Here is a 25,880-nt window from a genome sequence, read left to right on the forward strand (position 1 = left end):
CTCTCTCTCTTTGTATCTGCTGTCCCTGAGAATATATGACGTAAGTTAGGGATGGTCACCTTGTGGTCAGTGTGAAAGGTAAGAGGGTCCACTAGGTATACCGATATACTTGCTGCAGCGGCTACAAAAAAAAAAAAGAAAGAAAGCCTGTATTTCTGTGTAATTAGTTGAAGTTGCAGCTGTGAGCACTAAAGAAAAAAAGAAAAAAAAAAGGCAGGACAGCAGCGAGGTTCTAACCAATGTCCTCGCAGTTCTGAGCACGACACGTTAGCCCGCTGCGCCACCAGGGCCGATCGGTTCGGTGGGTCTAACGGGCTGCATTTGTATTGTTGTCATGCTGGACGTAACTGCAACGGCTCCTATCGTCACGTCTAGACGTAACGCTAGACACTCCGTTTCAGAAATGCTAAGGCGTGAAAACGTCGACACCATGTCTTGTCAAATTGCTCCCTAGTTGTGCACGTAATTAGCTCGTTTTATCACCACACATACACATCGGCCGTTACTGTAGAGTAATTTGGGACTATGACAATAGTTTGATTTCTTGCACTTTCAGTTGTACAGCAAGGAATTCGACACGCACATCGACATAGATGAAAATACGATCTTGCAAGACGGTTGCTCCATCAGGGTCGTCGACGTTTGCTTGATTGCTGAGGCAGCCCCGTCATATGGAATCGCAGGAAGCTCGTAAGTAATGTCTCATTTCGTGACAGTTTCAAACGTACCACTGGTATGGTCAGGAGAAAAACTAGTTTTTATATCAGTGCGCGCCTTTTTGCTGTATTTACCCGCTTAATGAGCGCACTTTTTTTTTTTTCTAAAAAGAAGAATGAGACTTGGTGGTGCGACGATTATGTGGGGTAAAATTTTCGCAGGAAGACTCAAGCTGCAGGTCGGAATTTTTACGTCTACTGCAAGCGTAACCAAAAAATGCAGGCTAAATTCGGGTGTCGCACATTAATTTCACTTTGCATGAATTCCTCGCGCATAGCACACAAAAATCATGAAAGAACAATGGAGGGAGGGTAGCGAGAAACCGCCCTTTTGGTGCTTTTGAATATCTTAATCTACACTGCCTTTAACTGCCCTATACTCCATCCAAGCTATTTAGCTAAAACCGCACTGTGCCGAGCGCCACCACCTTGTCAAGGTTCGAAAGTAAAGTTTCACATTCCTGAGCTCACCCTCCTCATGTACAATGTGTTAATTGGAAAACGGGGGAAAAAATAATGATAAAGGCAAGTTACGAAAATTGCGATGTATGTGGACCTTCGCGCGGGGTTTTAACGACGCTACTGGAGGAGTGCGCGCCTCTAGGCGAAAAACAGCGGATCCGGTGTTGCTTTGTTTGATATCTACGCTGGTGCGTTGGAATCACGTGGCATCATACGGGGAGCCATGTGCAACCCTTATATGCGGTAACGGAGGAAGCTAGCACTTATCGCAAGGCTCAGAATATAGCCGGTTATCACGGACTGAAAACATGCCGTGCGCGTCGTGCAGTCCAGTGTACCGCGTCGGTAATTTAGCGTCACTAAAGAAGAGCACATTGTCCTCGATTCATGCAGTATGTGTGGAGACGCAAAGGTTGCGAGGGAAGGGTGTGGGTGTCGTTGGGGGTGCGATCATTTTGCAGGGAAAAAAAGATCAAATGTTGACGACAGAATTCAGGGATGCGACTATTACGCAAGTAAATACGGTATTTACAAACTGAAGACCCACAACCACTGGCATAAATCCCGGGGGGGGGGGGGTCCTAAACCCCCTTGTGTTCAGCCTGGGGGGGGGGGGGGCACACTGCTTGCAAATGTCCCCCCTTGACATTTATTTTTCAAACATAATATGTTTGAATTGCTTGACAGTTAAGTATAGTGTATTCAACTTTCTCTAATGTCTGTTTATTTTGTAGTGTGTGGGTCCTGTGTTGAATGCTCCTCAGCTATGTGAGACTATTGAAACCGCGAACTGCCACTCGACCGGTTTCAGAGAAGAGTCAGTAAAACAATGCAATTACGCAAGCTGGGCTCCCATGCTCACCATTTAATTTTATTTCAGAAAATCATCTAATTTTTTATATAAGTAAAATTGACACCTATATTTATAAAAACAAAATGGCCACTATGACAAGATGTGTGTCCCCGCTTGTGATTTTTCTGGGCTTACGCCACTGCCCACAACCATCTTGTTATCACCTTTGCTGTGCCTTTCGTCTTTTCGGAACTTGCTTAATAACTTGAAAACCTCAACCACATGTGCAGGACAAATTCACGCTGGTACAAAACTTGGATGAAAAGGATAAAGCATTACTCCTATTGTATGTGACTCACTGGGTGTTGGATGTGATTTGGAAGCTGAGTTTTCTTCTTGCATTTCATAGGCTTTGGCATATGACACACAGGGCATTGCCCTCCCTCTAGTGATGCAGAACTATCGGTAAATGGATTATCGATAGCATCAATAGTATTTTTGAAACTATCGATAGTATTACTATCAATAAACTATCAATAGTATTACCAATAGTGCAATCCATAAAACCATCAGTAGCATATTCTACAGGAATTATATAGTGCTGTGAATAATTATGCTGTTGTTGGCTGGCAGTATTGCCAAAACATTCACGATAGCCTACTAACAGCAATACTCAGTTCCTTTATGAGGAATATTTTGGCGAAATAAATCAACTATTTCTGCAGAAAATGCCGGTTGATGTCCATATATAAAATTCATATTCAAAAGCAATCAGTTACATCTTAAATGAACGAATTTAGTTCTTGATACTTATATGTTGGGACGTACAACCTCAACAGTTACTACTTCATATTTTTACTTTGAAATCAGAGAATGCAGTGTGAATTTGAAGCCACGCAGTTCTGCCATATGTAAAGACTTCCTTTCTGCTATAGATGAACATTTCAACTTAAATATCATGTGTCATCGAAGCATTCTGATGAAACAACACGAGCACATCAATTATTTTGCCCTTCAGCCTGCTACTCCTGCTCCACCATTTACCATGCACTCAAGGAACGAAGTTTATGCTGCAATGAGTTCGCACAGTTGATATAGTATCGATAGTGCTATCGATAGTTCTGCATCACTACCCCCCTCTCCTTTTCAGAATGCAGCAGAACCTCCCGTAGTTTATTGTTTCTTTGCATGACAGTGGTTATTGAGGTTACTTGAACGTTGGCTATCTCAGAACAATGGTTTGAAAAAAGGTTAAAAGTGGGGCTCTTGTTCCAGACCCGGTCAACCCAAAGAAGGTGCCCAATCAGCATCGTAACACTGGTTCCTTTATGAATTCTTGGTTGTAGTGTCAGTATCATTTTCTGTGACTATTAGCTGTGCTTGTGCTGTTCCATAGCAACTGCAACTTTGTTTTGCATTGCTGTGACTATCGGTGGACAATGAAGTTGCCAATGAGGTAAAAAAAGAATTCTGCTACAATGGTGAGCACATAGTGTAAACAGTAGAGAAGGCACAGCAGAGTGAAAGTTATTCTAGCATGACTCAATAGTGATGTCTGGAAACAAGCTGATGCATTTGGAAGTTGTGCACTCACAAGTGAGTGCCTTGTTATGTAGCTGCTCATCTGAGCATTAAAAATTTTTGTTTCCTTGTGTACACTTTGATATCTTTGAAGCAAGTTGTATCACATGATTTTGCCTTTGCAAGGCAGTTTTTTTTTGCACTCATTTGCTGTTCCCAATTGTCTGTGAAGCTTGTCATGCATGAACACTGACTAGCACAATTGTATGAATTGACTCTATCCAGCCAAAGCGTCTTAGTCACAGCCACTAACAAGAAGGGAACTGGGCTCAAATTATGTTTGTATTGCTATGATAACATTCATTGTTGTAAGAGCAACTTAATTCTGTCTGTGTTTTTCGTTTCCAATTTTATTTCTCTTTGCTTTTATATGCTTTTTTGTCTAGGGATGTCTCAATCGTTGCTGTGCCTGAGCAAGATGAACCAGACGAGATAATGGCTGCATCATCAGGCAGTCAACAGCCACTAACAAGAGAGGAACGGTGCTCAACTTATAGGTTTGTTTTGTTATGATAACAGTCATTGTCATAAGAGTAACTTAATTCTGTCCCTGTTTTTCCTTTTTGATTTTATTTCTCTGTGCTTTTTTGTCTAGGGATGTCTCACTCGTTGCAATATCTGAGCAAGATGAGCCAGAGATAATGGCTGCATCATCTAGCATCCATTATTACCAAAAGGCAAAGGTTCCATTCAAATTTCCAAAAACACCATTTGACATCAAAGCTCAACTGACTCTTTGCAAGCAGGGCGAGGTGCCTTCTTCACTGCGGAAGCGAATTGTGGAGTGGCTCTGGTTTGAGCTATCGTCCTACACACTGTAAGTGTAAAGTGTACTTATATGGGTATGTGTAAGTGTATTTTGGGTTATTAGCCTAAATGACCAAGTTACTTTATCGTTTTTAAACTGTTTATTTAAAGCCTTCATTCCTCTTTGAGACACCTTAAAATGCAGGTGCATTCATATTCCATTTTGAGTTAACAATGTGATAAACTAGCTTGAACATACTGCTCAATGAATGCAGTCAATGTACATCAAAGCCACAGTTGAGCGTGCTTATGTATATAAATTAAATATCTAATTTTGCATGAATGGCTCTGGCATCCATGGAATGCATTTTATGTAGGAACTGCACTTCTCTGATCAACAGTGTTTAGCATGCCTGACTAATGCAACATCAGTGATCATTTGTTTGAGTTGATTCAGGCAGGGTTATTGGTTGCTCCAAGATTGTGCCATTATTTTCTTTTCTGAAGTCCTGAATGTGCGACTCGTCTCTCCTTTACTGTTCGAGCCATCTTCCTTCGTGTATGAGCCACTGCCTCACTGCAATGTGTCTGTACAAACAATAACTGTTTAGCGGTTAGCAGGCCCATGTCAGTGGAAGTGCAAGTGATGATCGGTCTGCTATTAACCGCGGAGCACTTTAGGGGCCCAGGCTGTCGTAGCCTGGCATAACGCAGGCAAAACCATGATCTGTAGCATATTGAGCGCGCACTCTCACCAAGGAGAAGTCTTCCTCTTGTTCTTCAAGCGCCTCGATGGTGATATTAAGTGCGAAGCACTTCAGTGGCCCAGGCTGGGATATGCTGTCGTTGCTTGGCATAACGCAGGCAAAACCACGTATAAAAATAGAAAGAGAAAGAAAGGGAAAGAATAGGAAGAAAAATTGAAAGAGCAAGAAATAGATAAAGAGAGAGGAAGAATTAAATGAAAATTAAGAGTGACAAAAAGACACAGAAAAAACAGAAATGGAGAAAAAGAAAGACAGGAGGAAAGAAAGAAAACCGAAGAGAAACGAAAAAGACTGCCCAGCTCCAAACTTGCTTCAGGCTTGGCCTCACTAGTGCAAAGCTGTCTTCAATTTTGTATGAGTGAACTGTCGACACAAGTGCCATCTTGGTAGCATGCTTGCCTTTGGATAACAGACTCCTAAAGGACCCCTAAGGGGCTTGTCGGGTGAGGCTGGTTGATTTAAAGGGACACTAAAGGCAAATGTTAAGTCGATGAGACGCAAGTGGATCACAGCCCTGCAAAAACGGAACTTTTGCCCAACCCGCACTGTTCTCCACTGTAACGTCAGGTTCTTTTTTCCATGAATCAAACAGAAATGCACAAGCAGCATTTTATTACTTCTTGCAAAGCTCAGAATGTTCTTTTTTAATCATAAGTAGCTTGAATAGTAGTGATAATTTGTAGTCGGGCCTCTTGACGTCATTGGGCTCATTTAAAACGTCGCACTGGTGGCACATATAGTGTCCTACATTTACCTCAATTTCTCGATTACTAGAGCACTGCTATTGATAATATTCACGTTTTAGACGTTCTCAAACATTGACGTTTCACTCTGACATAAATTTTTATTTGCCTTTAGTGTCCCTTTAAGCACGTAGCTGTGACATTTGTCTTGAATACATAAAAAACCCTCTTCTGAAGATGAAATATGGCAAAAAATTAATAATTTAGGGGCCCTTCAAGATTTTACTCGAGAGCCTCTAGAGTTGTTATTCCAGGAGCCAGCATATGGCAACTCTGCATTGGTCTACACACCTGTGGCTGCCATGCTCGCATTCAGTGTGTTGACATAACACAGCAATAAGCCACATAAATATCCGACTTAGTAAGACATCTGGAGTAAATTTTTTGTGGCTGCTGGGGTATGCACCATTGTTGCCCCGCCACGGTGTTCTAGTGGTTATGGCGCTTGACTGCTGACCCGAAGGTCATGGGATCGAATTCTGGCCGCGGTGGCTGCATTTTCGATGGAGGCTACAATGTTTGAGGCCCGTGTACTTAGATTTAGGTGCACGTTAAAGAACCCCAGGTGGTCGAAATTTCCGGAGCCCTCCACTACGGCGTCCCTTATAATCATATCGTGGTTTTGGGACATTAAACCCCAGATATTATTATTATGCACCATTGTTCTTGCATAACGAATTGAACTGTAGAGCTCAAAATATGAGATGAAAGATGAAGAAGCACACATGGTTGTTTTTACAGCTGAGTGAAAGGCAGGTTAAAACTACCTTTTGTATTATTTGAGCAGAGGCAGACAATAAGGCCCGTATTCGCAAACCAATCTTATCTTAAAGCTATAAGGCGGCCTTTTATAAGGAAGGGAAAAGTGTAAGGATAAGAAAAGGTCTCAGTGCATTTCATAAACTCGCCTTATTCGGTTTAAAGGCAGCCTTACGGAAGGCGGCCTTGTCGTCATAAGGAACTAGCATGGGAGCGAGGCTATGAACTTTTACTGGCTCATTGTTGGTTTATTAGCAAAAAAATAAAAAGGTGCATGCTCCTCACAACAATAAGAAAAATGCAGGAAAGCATACCCGTGCAAGTTTCGGTAAGAACACGCCTCGTCTTGCCGCACAGTTTGCTCCTTTTCTTCGTTAACGTTTTACCGTTGTCATAGCAACCGGTGGTTCGCGTAGGCGCGCCGCCACATGCGGAGACAGACGTGCCAGTCCACGAAGCGCTGGTTTCTACGAGGGCACTGACAGACACGTGAAGTTGCAAGTGGTTTTTGTCCGTATGCCTGCGTGTGCGCCTGTGTGGCTGTTTGCATGGGTCATACATACGCTTGTTATTGAGTGCGACAGAAAGGTGAAAATTGAATTTCACTGAAGATCCAGCGCTTGTAATCAACTTAAAAGTGTCTCATTGTGATAGTGAAAAATTGTGATAGCATGCGGTGTTAGTGAAGGACAACACGAGAAAGTGGGAGCAACTCAAAGCAGCAAGAGTGACATGAGCACCGAGCAGCGGCTACGTGGGTGCAAAAATAGGTAAAAATTATCCCATCCTGCAGTGAAACACGTCAGCTTCCACGCCGTACCGCGACTGATTTTTTCACACGTTTAATAATGTGGGAAAGTATGGCTAGGGTATGTCCACCAAGTCACCATTCACAATTTGAAAAGTACCTGCGCCATAGAAACAGAGCGCCACCAGCGGGAGCATTGGCACGAGAAAACCGACGTTGTGGGGGCTCGTTTCCAGTGGCAAGCTTGGGGACATAAAGTGCTTGCTTTGAGAAGCGGAATCTGCTCAACAATACACAGTCACTGAACTCTTCCATGGAATTTTGATGGTTGCCGAACACTCGCAACGTTGATTGCACATATATGGACGCCAATTGTGTACGTCACGTTTTCTTTAATGACTTTGTAAAGCTTCTTGCGTGATCAGCCATAGCGCGCCGCATAAGTGACGCCTTAAGCTACCTTCCGGGCTACCTTATCGAACGCCACCTTATCACGGCTATAAGGTTAAGAAAAGGTTGAATTGAGACATAAGGTTTGTTTATGGAACGCGTTAAGGTGCCAAAAGCGTAAGGAGGGCAAAAGATAAGGATAAGGTTGGTTTGTGAATACGGGCCTGAGTCTTAACCTTGTTCCTGGAATGCAAGATCAGTGAAAGGTCCCTACCAAGAGCCTACAGAATGCTCACATTGAAGAGCAAACAAGTACCGAGACTAAGCAAGAGATGGTAAAGGTTTCTGTACCCGGCATAACTTAACTGTAACAAATGGGAAAAAATGATACATCGAGCTTTCAGGAGTTGTATCATTCACAAGCCACACAAGTGAGTAGACACAGGACAAGCGTTTGTCCCATGTCTTGATTCGTCTGTCTTGCGAATGTGTTATATTTCATCTTGAAGCTTGACTGTCTAGCACACCTGCAAGTTTTGTTGATATTTGAAGTACCCATCATAAGTGAGGCACGCAATCTTTGTTGTAGTAAAGACCTTTGGTTAATGCCTAAGGCTCGGTATTATAAGCAGGCTGTGTGTTCATTGTTAGGGTGACAAAATGTCACATTACATGACAGAGGGGATGTCTCTAAATATTCAATCACCTGAATTCAACTGCCTCATATTTACAGATGCATAGGGACCAAGATCATGAAACTTAACTGTGTTCTGTGGCAAGATTGTTATACTTTTGCTTGTTGCAGGTACCCAGGACCACTGTATGCTCAGGCAGCAAAAGAACTTGTGCTACAATATCCTCAGCTAAAGGATGGTTGTGGTGAAGGACATGTGAGTAGTTTTTGTTTCCTCATAACTTTTTTAACTGACAGTGTACCTGTAGGCCCGTATGCTGTAAACAACTTATTTTTTGTACAGAACTACTTTTCAGAAATTTTATGTCTTACAAAAATTGGCCCTGTGCATAATTTGGGGCAGAATATTGATTTATAATTTTAGAAGCTTGATATCTATCTTGCTCCTTTACTTTAAAGAAGGAAATTGTGGCAGTAACCTGTGAGCACATTCTCTTTCAAAACACAAGCTGACTGTTGTCTGTTGTTGCAAACTATGAATTCCAATTAGACAAATTACGCAGTCGCATCTCGCAAACATAGTTTCGTCGTCTCAGCACAGTGCAAGTTGAGATACATAGAGTCTCAGAAACGCATATTTAAACGATGGCCATCAACAGGCTAAAAAATGCAAAACGCACTTCCAAGGATGCAGTCATGTCAGAGCTTTAGAATTTTCTTTCTTTCAGTCATCATGCCTACTTGTTCAGTCTATTGGTGCTGAGAGGTAGCAGTTAAAGGGTGCTCGTGCTAAACTGGATGCTCTAGTTTGTTTTTTGTCTTATTGAGCCTCTCTCCTTTTCATGAAATCACTAGAACTGAGCAATGAGCTGAACAGCTGTCAGCTTATGGTAGCTTTGGCAAAAAAAACTGTACTATGGAAACGAGTTTACCTCAAAAAAGGAATATTTAGGTCCTGGTTGAGGCTGCAGAGTTTGGTAATTACTTCAAGAGGTATCCCCTTTCAAGAGTAACAGCCATTTGTGCTTTCGTGTTTATCTATTGTAGAGTTTCTTCTGTGATTGCTTCCTTAAGAATGAAGCATGGTGTAATGTTGATCTACTTCTTCTGTCTAACCAGTGACCAAGAGCTTGCAATATGGGGAAGAGGGGAGCACAGAGGGGCCTGTCCCTTTTGCTTCACTAAATTTATTGCTTTTAAATTAATTTGGAAATTTAATGTCGGCCAAATTCGTAAAATAAGTCATTTGCTGCAGTAGATGTCATGGACTCATTGCTTGTAAAAAAACTTGTGTTCCATAACATAAAATGAGATAGTGCTGATGTTGTAATGGCCATAGATTTTGATCATATTCCTGAATCTTATATGTGCTGCAGATGACCTTTATTCGTATTGAAAAGAAAGCGTGTAAAATATGAGAAAATTGTGCATGACCATGCGCTTGTGCACCTCAATAGCGGCGCTCTTATACGCACAGTTCATGAAGAAATCCACATTTGATGGTTCCACAAATGGGATGGGGCAAAAACAATGAAGTGGACACTGGTGATAAAAATTTAATGTAACACCTGCAACCACGCCATTATTAATATTATTTGGTTTGTGTACCCAGAAAACACGAAGACAGGAAATTGGGAGGGAACAGGCTAAGAACTGCCACCGAGAGGGGCACAGCGGGCGTTAAGTTTAGAAAACAGTGGGTGTGCCAGTTCCCAGTGGCTTCACGCAGGCTGAAAAAAAGCAGCATTCCTAGTCGTGAATAGGATATTTTAGCTGTTAGGCCAAAAACTTGCCCATTCTGGAAACAAAGTGCTGCATCATGACTTAAATACACCGTATGTTAGGAGCCACACGTGAAACACTGTCCGCTGAATAAAAACCCAGCATAGTGTTTCGGCCTGCGTATAGCTGCCAGTAACTGGTGTGCCTTCTGGTTTCCCACATATGGCATTTCACTGGGTACGTTATCTCTTGCTATGGAATATTTTGCTGATGTTGCGAGCAAAAGTACTTATTGTTGTGTCATGATTTTTAAAACTTTGCAGTTTTCATGGCAAGCTGCCCTAAGGTTTAAAGCCAAAAATACCAGAAAAAAGCTCCCAGCAGGCATGATCGAAGTGGATGCAAAGAGACGCATAGCAAGAGAACGTAATTCTTCCAGTGGAGGGGGCGCTACCAGTACTGAGGAGCCAAAGTTCCTTGAAAGAAAGGTAAACACGTCCAAAAAATCATGCCTTTAATTCAGATGTTGCTTTTGGTTCAGTGACAATAGAAAAATAACATTGTGGTCCGGTCTGTGCTAAGCCTACACTACACATCATGCATTCATAAAGATGGATGAGCGCTGCACAGTCATTTGTTGTCATGCAGACACTGCATGTTGTCAGTGAGCAAACGTGCATTTCTAAGATTTCTCTTGTGAACTACGCCACCTCTATATTCGGATGCAACTTAAGAAGTCCGGAGAGGCCCCACCCCGACAACCGAAGCACGGCAGTCAATTGCCTCCGCGACTATAGAAATAGTCCCACTCACGCTCACGGCAATGTTCGCCAAAGGCAGGGTCACCGGCCGTCCGGCCCACGATGTCAGTCTGGGGTGCGCGTTCATTGGTGCAGGCTTGTGTTCATCTGCCTTTAAGGAGGAAATGCCGCTGACTTCTAAAGTTGTGTTCGACTATAAATACACTAAGCAATTGTGTCAAACAAAGCTCGCTCCGCCCCTTGTGTGTGCATGAGATGCGATGCTATAAATACGAAGTCCTGAGGAGAAAGTAAACCATTGGCCGTCCTTTGTCATGTCGTTCTTTCACAGTGTGTTTCTTTTATCGCTGCCTTCCATATCCAAATAATGAATCACCAACTAGCCCAAGTTTTATTGAAGTGAAACCTCGTCCAGCACTAAGTGTTTGTCCCTCTTCCATGTGTCCATGGGAGTGGTGTAGGTCTGGCTGCACTCCATTCTAGATGCTCTGTTGGCTGTTCTTTGGTTTTCCTGTTTTGGTCACGATTTGGACAATGATAATATCTGGGATGTAACGTCCCAAAACCACGATATGATTATGAGGGATGCCGTAGTGGAGGGCTCCTGAAATTTCGACCACCTGGTGTTCTTTAGGGTGCACTGACATCGCACAGCACACGGGCCTCAAACATTTTCGCCCCCATTAAAAATGCAGCCGGCGTGGTCACGATTTGTGAAGGAGATACTGCTGATGTTTCACTGCTTCTATGTCTTGGATGTGTTTCTCGGCTCCGAGTACTGTTTCATCACATGAAGGTGCTGTTGTATAGTCCAAGAAGTCATTGCACCCTTGCTTTCACCTCATTCTAGAGTTGTGTCTGCTTGTCCACTTTTTCTTGTCTTTTGCTGCAGTACAGCTATGCAAAATATCGATTAACAAGCGCAAGCTTCAGTGTTAGTGCAGCTGTCATACTTTCTGCAGGCATTCTCGCTATTTTTGTTTATGTCAGTTGCCACCATCACTTTCAACTTCCTTCTATCTGCACTTTATAGTAATAGTATTGCCTTATGTGGTGCTTGTTGACAGGCCTGTGTACAGTTCAGTGATTCTAGGTCCGTCCTCCATCTTTTTTCTTTGTGCTCCTATGTACCGCAACATTACTGCATTTTAAATTTCACGTTTCTCTCTTACATGTCAGCAAAGTAACACATGTAGGGATGCTTAGAGCACAAATGCTGACTAAAAAATGTCCTTGTAGGTGAGCACTTAAAGGGGCCCTGCAACACTTTTTCAAGTAATCATCGAATGGCTTCATTTGAAAAGCTTATTGCCTCACAAATTGACTGCCGCAAAAATTTTTAGGATCCATTAAGTACGAGTGGAGTTGCATGGATTTGCTGCACGCTTTATGTGCTTGCTCTCTGCTTCCATACAAGCGAGCGTGCTGAAAGCTAGGCAGGGAGGGCGATGACAAGGGGGCAAGATTTGCCTGTTCATCAGCGCGTGTCATGACCTTGAGCACTTTCATTTTTTCTTGAAATGCACGACTTACTTTCAGTGTGATTGCATGTGGGCACGTGGCAGCCACGGTAACTATGGAGCCCATGATGCTTAAATCAGCCAATGGTTGTAGACTTGGGTATATGGTGCAGTGATTGCGGTGTATGGCATCATTTGTAGAGAGAAGAGGGAGCGATTTCTAGCTGACTGAGAATAATGTAAATTCCAGGCCCCGTGGTGCACTCTAATGTTTGGCTCACATGTTCTGAGAGGCCTCGAATACTGATCAGCAGCATTTACTGACCGTGCTGAAAAAAAAGTTGCAGGGCCCCTTTAAGTTTGTCCTCTTTCATCATCTGCATACGTTTGGCTTTTGGTCTTTCTTTCTTCTTGAAACTCTGCGATGCCATTTAACAAAATATGCACAAAGCATTTCCACTCCTCAATGTGAAGAGATTTTTTCTTTTAGGCGCATCGGAGAGCACATAAATCATTGTGGTGTAGCGAACAGTTTTGAAAAAAAATTCTGTAGGTAAGGAATCATAACCGTTGAAATGACAGAAGCAGAACAGCTGTCATTTAATTATAAAGTTTGCATAGCACATCATCTTCGCAACATGTATGTGTTTCTTTTTTTTTGCTCTGAAAAATACATAGGAAGCCACATAAGCCATGTCAGATTATAAGAAAAATCTTAAAGGAAAATTCAGAACACCCAACGAGTCATAAATAGTGTAATGTGAAGTACCAACTAGAAACGTAATGGCAGTCTTTAGGAAGTAACTAAGTGCTTGAAGCACTAAATGGTGCCTATAAAGCATGGGTTTGAATCGTGCTCTAACCTATGCATTTCTGCATTTGTTTTCTTTCCTCGTGTGAATGGATGCCTCCAGTTACTTTTAAAAATTTTAGCTGAGCGCCCACTCGGTAGGCATTGCTAATGGACCTTAAAGGAGTACTGACACGATTTTGAGGCTCCCCAAAAGGGAAATTTTTCATTTCCATGGTGTGCACTATCAACGCTCTCCACACAACGGAGCCAGACAACGCGTATAAAATATTTTACTTTGATTTTAAAGCTTTCATCGCCCAGAATCTGCAAGCCAACCTCACCACAGTGGACATTATCACGACAGGTCAATACAGTGCACCGGGTTTGCGAAATCTGCATCCTGCATGCAGCCTAAATCGCAAAAATCGCTGTCAGAGCCTCTGGACGACAATTCACTCGTCGTTGTTTATGTGAACCACGTGCGACTGACAGCAAACTGACAGCTGTTGCTAGTATATTGTGAGTTGCAGTCTTCCCGTGACGTCAGACTTGTGTTGACATGTCACTGCGAAGCCACCCCCTCGATACCGAAACTGAAATTGCTGTTTTAAGGTAGCGGTGTTAAATACATATTCAATGCATTCCTAAGCACTATGACACTCTTTTTAGGGTTCTCGACATTCGTGTTTTTATTTAGAGCCACAACCCGAAAATACTTAAAATTCATATCAGTACTCCTTTAAGCGAGCTTCACTGTAGTGTCTTCATATCTTTTGTATGTGTACATGATTCATGTTAACTTTTTAATTTCCAGAGAGCATTTTGGAATGCGCCTTTTATGACTGCGGATGATGCTAGAAGCCTGGCAGCCCATATAGATATGATGAAAAGGGAAATTCGCATGGCCGGTGGGAATGCCGAAAAGATCAGACTGTCCATGGATAAGACTTTCCACATTCGGCGGGATTACATCAAGTGTAACCCATCATTGCGAGAACTGCTTGATGTCTACCCAGCTCTGGGCACTGAACGAGAAGTAGGTGTTGCACTTTTATTGTTTACTGCATCAATGAGCTGCTGCCATTGTGTGGCAATGACCTTACATTTTACTAAGGTGCGTATTTGGGCCGGTTGGTACATGTTCAACGATACGAGAAACAGCGCGACACACAGGACAGTGAAAGAGACGCGCAGCGTCTCTTTCACTGTCCTGTGTGTCGCGCTGTTTCTCTTACATTTTAGTATGCTTCCTTATTTCTGCTATTTTTTATTGTTACTATGCTATACCTTTCCCATCCACCTTTATCGTGTTATGAATCTTTTAGAGGGATGGAAGAAGAAATTAATAGTGCAGCGGCTTTGAACAAGGCTAGGAAAATGCCATGTTCTAGGTTTAAGCGACAACACGCAAGGAGGGCACGAAGGCTTGGGTTTGACAACAATAGAGGCCAGCCTACAATGACAAGTCAGCAAATGCATGCTGAAGCTAAAGTCAAGAAAGGGAAATAAGTATGAAAAACTTTTATTTGTTGCTTTATCTATTTCTGTGGTGCCTGTATTGATTTTTGAAGTTAACTTTAAATTTATTTTCAGCATTTCTTTACTTTCGGGCCTCGGTTTCAGTATGTCTGCTACACACCATCGTTATAATGTGGTCTCAATTTTTGAGATTTTGCCACTTTTTGTATGCTTCACCTTCTGTTGCCATTCTTCTGTTTTAAACTTAAAAGATTTGTAACCTAAAAACCACAAACGCGTGTCAAAGTTTCAAAAGTTTTCTTATTTTGGTTGTGTTACATTTTTTCTTCTTTGGACAGCATAAAAAATTCATGGAAGTTATTTGCAGTGAAGCATATTAAAATCAGCTGTAAAGGTTATTAGTTTGCATTCAATTTGGTCGCGATATCGGATAATATCGTGCTAGGCAAGAACAGGGTGCCTGTGCTGCAATCTTCAAATATTCTCTTGCCATGCTGTGAATGCCTTTTTAAAATATAATTTTCAGTTCCATGCAGTTTTAATATGCCTATGTAAAATATTAAAAAAAGACAAACATTATCAAGTGGACATGCATGTTTGAGTGAAATTATCCTAAAGACCAAAGGTTTAATAATGTTTCGACAAGGGCCCTTAATGTACATAAATGCTGAACTATGGCCTCTCATTTGTGGTGTTCTCTTTTTTAGCTGCACAATGAGTTCCAGCGGTTAACTGGAGTGAATGCTAAGCAAAAGATTTTGGAACTTGTAGAAAAATATGGTGGCAGAATTTTGGCACTGGCTTCGAGAAATGGTCATCGAGCACAAGACTTCGACAATGAGTGTGAGTTTTCTCTGTGGTGTGAATATCTAATTGATATGCAGAAAAACATGTCATGAATTGAGATGCCAGCATGTGCTGTACTGAGCACTTAATTGCATCTGTACCATGATTTAATATGCATGAAATCATGGTCATCAGTCTTTTATAGCATCATTTCAAAATATGCATCTAATTTATCATACAGAATAACGTTTTAATGGCATTACTGGGCGAATACAATAACTATTTCCCAAGTGACACTTGGCTCACCGGCCTAGCAGACTTTTGGTATGCATATTGTTGTTGGCTAAAATGGAATAGTACTCTTCGTGAAAGCACTGTCCAGCATTTCCTGTGAGCAGTAAAGTCTTTGGAAGCAACTGTAAGCATCTAGTCACTTATGCCCAAACATATCAAGAGGTGCCACCCTTATACTCCGGTCACACTGGCAAATTTAGTGTCATTTTGAGCGAGTGCACTTACGCTCACAGAGTGTCACTTTGGCGGCGCGCTGCTACACGAGAAAGAGAAGTGTGCTTTGGAAATGATGGCAGTGGCAATTGGTGGTTTAGTAGTGCAACATATATTCGTTATTTTTGGCAATGCTCGCTGTTTAATAGCGTATTATAGGCATGAACATAATTTACAATTAACTTTGCGTGCAAATGAAGCAAATATTGCAACCGCATAACATCATTTGCCATCGCGAGCTGAGACAAGACAGTGTTATATGAAAGACGAATCGAAAACAAAAATAGCGGACTCCGGTGCAAAAGGGACGCATAGTGGTGACGGGCGTTTGGAGCAGGTTTTGGCAGCACTCATTTGCTCCTCCCAAAGGTGTATGAGCGCCCGCGTCTCTGCGTCGGACCACGTTGTCTTCGTGGAAGTGGCACCCGTGGCACACGCCATCGCAAATGACTAAAGAATGGCTGACCTACACATGTGCAAGGAATTAAACAACGCGACGGACGCGACCATTGCACGGCATGTGCTCCCGCATCTCCCTAGCGGATGTGACCGCAATCTGCCCGACGGCGAGAGTAGCGAGGTTTTTTGTTGTAGATGATTTGTTTGAATACATGGCAGTATTCCTAATAACGAGAACGATGGTTTAAAAATACCATGATTGCCGCGTTTTGCATTAGTGTATTTATTTGCAAAGCACTGCTGCCGAGGCTAGACACTCCACCGCAGCGAAGTGAGTTTGGCGAACGCACTTGCCGGCAAGTGTACTTTGCAGCGAGTGTCACTAAGCGTTCCTTGTGACAGCGTGTAAATGACACTAGCAGCGAAGTGCACTCCCTCAAAGTGCACTTAAGTTGCCCTGTGTGACAGCGGTATTAAAAGTAATGGCTATTGACACTACTGTTTTATTTTCACAGGCTGATCATCCTTCCCTGCATCCCATATCAAGTCTACTAGTCACAATCTCCTACATGTGGACCTGCACTTTTCAGCGTCAAACATGTCAGCATGCACTAACTTTCTTTGTCACTATCCTGCAATTCTCATTTTCTTCCAAAAAATTGTTAACAAAAGTTATTGCATGTGTTCACAATGCAGTTTTAATGTACATTTAAAGTTTTTCCAAGCAAACTTAAGTTTAGCAGCTTTTTTGCTTTCATGTTGTCTCTGGTCAGCTATGTAAAAGTTTTAAAACAAAAAAGCTGTCACAAACTTACTCAAAGGAAGCCCTCTAACCAATGGGAATGACCCGCTATTGTGGTGCGACATGAAATCATGGTCACTGGCCTTGCGCATGCCTTCCAACTGTTTGTGGCGAGGCAGGTTTATGGAGGTTGACTGCAATGTCATCACAATGGGCTAGTGCCATTGGTTGGAGAGTACAGTGGAACCTCAATTCTACGTCCCGCAGACTTTCGATCACCCTCATTGTACGACAAATCTGTTTGGTCCAGCAAAACCGCCATAGAAATAAGATCAAAAACCTCAGTTATAAGACTCAATTTCATACTGACCCAGCATCTTACGACTTTCCAATACCATCCGAGAAAAAAATTGCCTTTTTCTAATCAATTCCAACACCCGCCAAATACTCACGAGTGCGAAAGAAAAACTTGATTACAAAAAAAAAGAGAGAGTGAGACGGGTACAGTATGCCTTCTTGGAATGGAAAATTTATTCTCGTAGCAGTTCATTTTCTTCTGTGATCATGTTTTCTTGGCATTAAGATCGCTTCTGGATATGCCCCGATTGTGGGCATATTCCACGGCCATTACTTAGACAAGCTTGATCTCACGGATTAGGTTCACCTAGTCGGCAAGCTCCTCTTTGAGATCCAGATTTTTTTCATGTTTTTGGCCCATGGAAACTTTTTCTGGTCGTTTGCTAGCTGACATGCAGGTGAAGATTTCCTCCCTTTGTTCAGGGCACTGACAGTCGCAGGCTTTGAGCATGCAAAAAGGACGCGTCGCAGCTACCTTCAGCGTGCAAAGTAACTTTTCCATGATGTGAGCGTTCATAATAACAGCTGCACATCGCCAATTGCACTGCGAACTCGCTACGAAATCTCCGTCGCCATTATGTGATGGCGATGACAGTGTATCCTACTCTTCTGACAGGAAGATGTTGCCAACGCGGTTTCAGTTTTGTTTTTATGTGCAGGGCAGGCCATTTTCAGACTTCTTTTTTCAAAAGAAAGATATGTGTTAGAACAGATTTTTTTTTATGATGAGAATAATAATTCACTTACACCACCTCTAATTATTGGCTATCTCTTAAAATAATGTAATCTCTAGAGCAGAGTCGTGCCGCAGGCTTATTCAGCGGTCTGTACCTGTTTTTTTGGCGAGACTGAGCATTACTGCCTATATTCATAGTTTCTCTGTTATATGACGGATTGGCATGGTCCCTTCACAGTCGTATAATTGGGGTTCCACTGTATCTCGTGAAGGGATTCATTGCAGTGATGCTAAATTGCATGCAACTATAGTTGTTCTTTATATTGTGAAAGAGAGCGTGATGAGTATCAAAAGTAATATCATTTACCTAAAACTTTGGAAGTGTGGTTCAAGCAAATTAGTTCTATTTTGCCAATTTTTGTTGTTTCTTAGCTTGTCTCAAAATGATATTCTATGGGTCACACCTTGTATTTTCACGAAGTGGGATCTGTTGAGGAAGGTGTTTTTCTGGGTAACTTTTTTAGTGCTTTTCTAACAAGCTGCACAGCAGACAGACCACAAAGAGCGGGAAGGTAGACAGGCGAGTGCAGACTCTCAACTAATTTATGGAGAGAAGCTAATCAGCCTTAAATATCGATGTTTATCGGTGTACCAAAAGCAAAGATTATAGATACAATTAGGTGCATGTGAAAGGTCATGTAAATCAACAGTAGCTTGTAGCACGCAGATATACATACTTTTTGTCTGACAAGCTTATAGAGGGTTGTCTCATGCACCCCTCTCTATTTTTTTTTATATGGAAAGCCTATGTTATTCTGTGGCTTATGTATTTGCTCTCCCAGGAAATAATGTTTGCATCTCTGAAAACAGGCTCACAACAGCACTCCAGGCAGTGTGCTGGCAAATGCAAACGTGGGCTCTTAGAAAGTGATCACGTACATTCCCTTAATCTCGTAAATGCACCTTGTGCTTTCACCTGTGTAAGACCTCCCGCAAGTTAAGGGCACCTGATAAACAACACCTATTGTGCATGATACATATTGGCTTTCCACCTTATGTTGAACAAGACATTGATTTCTTAATGACAGACTAGCACTGATTTTCCTTTGACTCACCATTTCAAACTTTCAGCTGCTTGCCTGCAACAGCTTTCAACAGTGACCTTCCACATGCACCTGACTGAATCCATAATCTTTGTTTTCGGTACGTTGATAAACGTTTAAAGTGACACGTCGTCATTGCTGGACGCTATCTCAGGCAGATTAGGTTCGTTCAATGAATCGGTTGTGAGACTGCTCGTCTGTCTCCCTTTCCATTCTTTCTTGGTGTCCTGGTTGGTGAGCAGTTTGCTGGAAGATGAACCCATACCTACTCACCCAGCTTTCGACACTTGTTACACATATTTCTGAGTAACTGCTTTACATTATTTGAAGGATGGACTGTGCACCCAGAGCTCTTGTCCCTCCTTTTTATTTTGGACCCACCATTCCATGCTTTAAGCTGTATCTGACAAACAAGCTGTCTTTTATTGGTACTCTGGGGCACTGCTGGAATATTCGTATGTACTTGGACAAATGCAATGGAATTTAGACGAAGACAGGAGACACAGATAAACCCAGACAAGTGTCATCTGTGCTTATCTGTGTGTCCTGTCTTCATCTAAGTTCCACTGCATTCGTCCTAGCACTACTGGAACTCCTTTTTCCATGCACAGGTTGTCTGTGCAGGCACAGTCAGCTTGATTACAAAATTTACAGTGGGGTCAGTGAGCCATAGTACCATCTGTTTTGAGGGGTTGTTGAATGCATTCACTGTTTGTTTTTTGTTACTTCCAAGCGATGCATGCCATTAGAACCTTCTCTTTAATTTTTGCGAGGCTGAGGGAATAATTGGCCATAAAAGGAAGCTCTCTCAACTCACCCACTTTACGCTTTCATCAAGCTTTGTAATGAATGACACTGTCTGCGTACATCTTGTTACAGTACCCCCCCCCCCTCCCTCATTTTTTTTCCCCTGCAGATCACTATGCAGCAGCAGTTTTGATGGCCATACCACGAGTAGTGAATGAAAGCCCCACGACTATCATTGCTCAGCTGGTATGCACACGATTTGTTGCTTGGTATGCGTCTAACATTTTAAGGGGTCCAACAGGTAAACTTTAAAATAGCAACACATGAAGTCTCTAACCTTGTTTTGCTGCAGTGCAAGTTTCATGCTGGTTAACATTTCCTTCATTATAAATATTGTTATGACAAGTACTTTATAGTTCTTTCTTTCATTTTTTTTTTCATGTGGGCAGATATTAGATTGGGGCATCAAATATACAGCTTGAATTTTCGGACTGTTATGGTGTGATCAGTGTGTGTACACAAGGTCTCCCTCTTTAGCCCTTGCTAGATATCCCAGCAACAGGGCAAAGGTTGAGGAGTTGGAGATTTTCATGCTTTCTTGTATTATCAATTGTTTCCATTGCACAGTAGCCTCATTACAGCCTTGCTGTCTTCGGTGACTCCAGATGTATTGAAATGATTACCGTAAAATCCCAAGCAAGCGCACCCCCCCCCCTCCTGTGGTGGAGGATAATCCGACGACATCTGGAAGGGGGGACCCTTGCTCAGTCATGGATAAAAATTCAAGATGGCAGCGGAAGAGCTGCTAAGATTATAGAATGCACAGCCATGTTTCTAATGAATTGCTTTACTGAATACACATACATTCACTGTTTTTGTTTGCCTTTGTCAGGCGAATAAAAACGGTGAATGACACATTGAAAATGGCGGTAGGGGAGAGGAGAGCGCTTCCTCCATCATTGGTGCATATTTCAAATCTCCTTATAAAGGGAGGGGGGCACTTGCTCGGGATTTTGCAGTAGTGTTGCATAAAGTTAGCACCTGGGAAATGGAAGTCACCCTCTTTGGTTTGCAATGCACAAATGTGGCAATCATAGAAGATTACGTGGTTATTTGCAAGTCTTGATTGTGATAGCGGTGTAGACAGGCACATAATGTGCAGGGTAATCAGTTGTGTTGTATAGTTGATATGGCGTGTATTCTTTAGACAATACAAGCTTTTCAATCAAAATTCTATGACAGTCCGGCACTTGTCGTTTTCACACATGAACTCTACGTCGAGGCAGAGACACTTTGCCTCAGCTTAAATGACGTTGACTTGACTAATTAACAGAAACTTGTTAATGGACTTTTTAATTATTGATTTTACGACAGTTGTTTATGGGTAATTCCATGCCAAAGTCCCTTTCATATTTTGTTCTAAATAATTGTGGCCAATCATTTTAGTGCACTATTTGCCCTCCTACAGTATTTTGCCTAGAAAAAAAAAATTTCAGTCGATACGGGTGATTTGAATATTGCCCAGGAGGGTGAAACTACTCGGTCATTGACCTCTACACTTTTTGACACGTTTATTAGCAACTATCCAGCCATGTAATATAGTTAGTATATAATTTATAGATTTTGCTGAAAAAAATCCCTCAAAAGTACAGTACTAAACGGAGTGCCAGAAATCTCTGCTGGTTGGTAGAAAAGGGATGGCACTTCCTTATTCGCTCCCGTCAGTTTTCATTACTTTGACTCACAATATTCTTTGTGGCGAAGCAGTGCGGCAATTTCACGCCCAATTTGAAAATAAAGAAAAGGTTATGCAGTGTCTATAAACGCAATATAACTATATCCCATGACTGGATAGTTGCCAGTAAGCTTGTCAAAAAAGTGTAGAGGTCAGTGACCAAGTAGTTTTGAAGAGGGAGACGAGCAAACATAAAAATATTTGTGAAATGACTCATGTTCAGGCATATGCAGATTGGTATGTGGTCCATGTAAAAATGCATGCTTGCACTCATTTCGAAGGGTAATCGGAGTGATTTTTGTTTTAAGCAAGAAAAAAAGTTATCTTGAGCATACGCCCCATCCTTCGACACCGCCCTGTAAGTGCACTGCTTCACTTCACCGCACACTTCTTTGGGGCAACGGAAAGATGAGACAGCTACATGGTTGTATCCTGCTTTGCATTTATTCATGTTTTGACATGTGTTTGGCGGCTTTCAGCAGTGCCACCAACAGGGTTTCAGATCGTTAGTTTCGCAATAACTGTTATAGTGCAATAAATGTACATAACACTGAGGATACACTTTTTCTTTTTTATTTGCACCTAGCGAAAGCGTGATTCATGCCAATCGTGCCTCGAAGCTGACCGCTGCTTCTGTATCTTATGCTCGGCGCTTCGGCAGAGGTGAACTTTGCTCCGGGGATCTCGTCCCCGACAGATCGAGTGACATTCTCTGGTCGTCTTCCGGTTGCCTTCCTAGGAAGCACGTAACATAAGCATTGCGAACGGTGAGTATACTGCTTCCTAGTCATACTTTACACGGAGAGCCTGTACAACTGAAAGGGAGAATGATAAATATCTAAAAGGACGGTGCCGCCTTATGATTGTTGAGCTGAAGTCATTGCATGCAGCATGAATGGTGAGAGCGCTGTGGGGTTAACTTTCTGACTACATACTTTCAAGAAGGTTCCAGCTTTAAACGGAGGCAAGAGGACTGCTTATTCAAGGGTGGGTGATATGATGGAAGAAAATGTCAAAGTGGGCGTGCCGGTGCTACTGCACCTGAAGCTTCCTCCTGTGAAGGTAAGCATCAATAACTTAAATCGCTTTCATTTGTTGGCTTAAGAAATTACTGCATAGTTATGTCTCGGGCTTTCTTCTTCAAGGGAAGTGCTTGTTTTTGGTCAGAAACATGAGGACGAGCGCCTTTCTTTTTTTGTGCGTGTTTGACCGTTTAGAACTGCCGAGAGAAATGATGTCTTCAGTTACGCTCGTCCTCACGTTTGTGACGTACAAACAAGCACTTCCCTTGAAGAAGAAAGCATGAGACATAACTCCAGTAATTTCTCAAGTCAACAAGTGAAAGAGATTTAAATTATTGATGCTTACCTTCACAGGAGGAAGCCTCAGAGGCAGAAGCACCAGCACACCAACTTTGACATCTTCTTCCATCATACAGCCTGCTCGAATAAGCAGTCTTCTTGCCCCCGTTTCAAGCTAGAACCGTCTTGAAAAGTATGTAGTCAAAAAGTTAACCCCACAGCGCTCTCACCATCCATGCTGCATGCAATGCCTTCAGCTCAGCAATCATACAGCGGCACCGGCCTTTTAGATATTTATCGTTCTTCCTTTCAGTTGTACAGGTTCTCCGTGTAAAATATGACAAGGAAGCAGTATACTTGTCATTCGCAATGCTTATGTTATGTGCCTCCTAGGGAAGCGGCCGGAAGACGACCAGCAAATGTCGCTCAGTCTGTTGAAGACGAGATCCTTGGAGCGAAGTTCACCTCTGCCAAAGAGCCGAGCGTAAGATACAGAAGCGGCGGTTGGCTCCGAGGCACGATTGGCACGAATGACGCTTATGTGCCAAAAGACAGGATATGGTGAAGAAGACAGGAAAGCGGCTAGCCGCTTTCCTGTCTTCTTCACCATTTCACGTGTTCGTCCCTTTTTGGCTGAATATATTTCCTTGATAAAAACCTTTTTCTCGCTTAAGACAAAAATCAGTCTAATTAAACTTTCACAAGTGAATATCATATGTTTACCTTTCCAAATGAGTGCAAGCATGCATCTTTACTTGGACTGCATAACAATCTGCATGTTCCTATACAAGAGTCACTTCACACATTTATCTGTTTGCGCCTCTCCCTCTTCAAAACTACTCGGTCATCTACCTCTACACTTTTTCAACATGTTTACTGGCAATAGCCAGCCATGTGATATAGTTGTGTTTATAGACTGCAAAATTTTTTTTTCAGTGGGCCTTTTTCAGGTCTGAACCGCGCCTCTAGTGGAGATAGCTGAAATCGAAACTGGGGGTCCATGGCCTCCGAAGTTGCCCGCTGCGTGCCGGTGGACATTCTCGGAGGCCTGGTATTTTTCAGAAAATTTTGCAAATCTGCCACTCCAGGCGGCGCGCGTGTCGTAACCGCCGACGCGGATGCGCAGACTACCCTAATGAAAAGGCCCATTGTCATATTGGGCACAGAATTGTCGTATTGGTTCATCACAAGCATATCATTAGTCAGAGTAGTGGACACTAATGGAGCTAATAAGAAAGTGCCATTTTTTGTCTGCAGCCTATGTTTCGCTCAGCTTGGCAATGTTCAAATCGCCCGTAAGGACAGGAGAAATTTTTTAGAACAGATAATGAAAAGGTTGAGCGCAATGTCTGGGATGTTTGGCATGGAATGACCTTTTATTAGAAAGTTGTAGTGTGTGCCAATATATGGCATACCCATCTTTTAGGATTCACTTTTGTCCAATTTTTAGGGAGGTATAAAAACTGACCACCTCCATTGTGCAGAAAATGGGAGGGTTGTCGTTGTGCCATGCTGCTCTTTGGCCAAAGCTGCCCTTGCACCATAAAATTCAACATTGCTGTCATATTTCTTCTTGGGGAAATGGCAAGTTGACTTAGTATATGAAGTGTGCAATTATTAGAATTTATTAAATGCTAGATATGCTGAAAGGTTTATTGTGCTGCTGCCATAGGTGCACACAGATGGGAACCATGGCATACACCACCAGCAGTCATGGAAAAAAGTTTTCAGGATCTGAATTTCCAACGAAAAAAAATCATTTCTTAGTGGTCAGGCAATGCAGGTCAATGAAAAGCATAGATGCTTGATGATACTTGTGTGCTCCATCTGCTGGATCGTACACTAGCTGACGGGCTATTGAGGCAGTGCATGCACGAATCGTTTTCCGCAAATTTGCAACCTGCAAATTTTCGTTCATGGCTTTATAATCCAGTTTCATGAAAGATTTTTTTGATGGTATAAATGCAGGACAAAATGAAAAGGCTTGGCACTGGAATTAGGCTTAAGTGCTTATCAATGCCTTGCTTTAACCTCTCTTGTGTTTTCATTCATTTCGCAGACACCTGGAGAAATTCATGCATATCCAAAGCTGCTTCACTCTGCCGAGCAAGCTGCGGAATCATCCAGCATCTTGGTGTCCTTTGAGAGCTTGCAGCTCACTGCAGTGGATTTGGTCGACGGGTTCGCTTTGCTTTTAGCGTTGTTCTGGACATTTAATGTCAAGTATACCCAAAAAGCAAAGCGAACCTGTCTGCTGCTTGAAACACTAATGGGGCTTGACCCCAGTGAGCGCCTTCCGAGTGTGTTTCGGGCAGCCACAGAAGTCATGCGTGAAATATGAAAACACGAAAAGAAATCGTGTGTGAAAAATAAAAGTTGCCTACGTGTTCATTTCTGTCACTGTTTAATTAAGCATGTTATGTCCCAACACAAACAGAACACCATGGTAATGTGCAAGCTGTGCTATGACTATAAAGTAAAAACATTTATTTGTCGGGCTCAGAAATCATAATCCATTTTGTTCTGTAAAGCAAAATTTTTTCGTTCATCAATGTGGGGTGAAATTACAGTGCACCATTTTGCAACCCACGTTGCAGACGCAGACAAATCAAACTGTGTCAAACATAGCCTTGAACTTGCTCTGAAGGGAAATTTAAAAACTGCACTCACTATATGAGCAGATCTGAAACTCCCCCTGAAGGAGTGTGTTAACGGAATCGAACTCTCCCCGAGAGAGTGAAAGGATCTGTTTCAATGGGATAGGTTTACTCCCGCAGAGGAGTGCTTTCACTCTATAGCAAGCGGAGTACTGTACTCCATGAGGAGGCGTTGTATCACTCTCTGTCTAGAGGGAGTTGTTTCACCCCGGAAAAGGGAGTGCCCAGCGGGACAAGCCAAAACTCTCGCAAAGGGCGTCCGGGCACTCCCTTTGTTTTAAGAGTGTGGAAGTGGGGAGAACGGTGGAGGGCTTT

At 42.4% G+C, this 25,880-nt stretch overlaps 1 protein-coding gene across 1 annotated transcript; it reads left to right on the forward strand.

The window, feature by feature from the left end:
* Window positions 1-452: 452 nt before the first annotated feature.
* LOC119398715 (uncharacterized) lies at window positions 453-25,206 on the forward strand. The gene is made up of 10 exons (XM_049417605.1): window positions 453-690; window positions 3,939-4,049; window positions 4,148-4,369; window positions 8,512-8,596; window positions 10,386-10,550; window positions 13,891-14,112; window positions 15,263-15,398; window positions 16,763-16,847; window positions 20,042-20,118; window positions 24,968-25,206. Exons 2-8 carry the CDS (start codon window positions 3,988-3,990, stop codon window positions 16,765-16,767), a joined length of 897 nt encoding a protein of 298 aa, XP_049273562.1. The 5' UTR covers window positions 453-690; window positions 3,939-3,987; the 3' UTR covers window positions 16,768-16,847; window positions 20,042-20,118; window positions 24,968-25,206.
* Window positions 25,207-25,880: the final 674 nt, after the last annotated feature.

Source organism: Rhipicephalus sanguineus, chromosome 7, assembly GCF_013339695.2.
Source record: "Rhipicephalus sanguineus isolate Rsan-2018 chromosome 7, BIME_Rsan_1.4, whole genome shotgun sequence".
Classification (NCBI taxonomy): Eukaryota; Metazoa; Arthropoda; class Arachnida; order Ixodida; family Ixodidae; genus Rhipicephalus; species Rhipicephalus sanguineus.

What these genes read in the sequence shown, in the direction of transcription:
- LOC119398715 (XM_049417605.1), top strand. Translation starts at nt 3,988, where the DNA reads ATGGCTGCATCATCAGGCAGTCAACAGCCACTAACAAGAGAGGAACGG. An exon ending in GAACGGTGCTCAACTTATAG is followed by an intron (nt 4,050 to 4,147) that starts GTTTGTTTTGTT and finishes TTTTTTGTCTAG; the next exon opens with GGATGTCTCACTCGTTGCAA. An exon ending in CAAAGTTCCTTGAAAGAAAG is followed by an intron (nt 10,551 to 13,890) that starts GTAAACACGTCC and finishes TTTAATTTCCAG; the next exon opens with AGAGCATTTTGGAATGCGCC.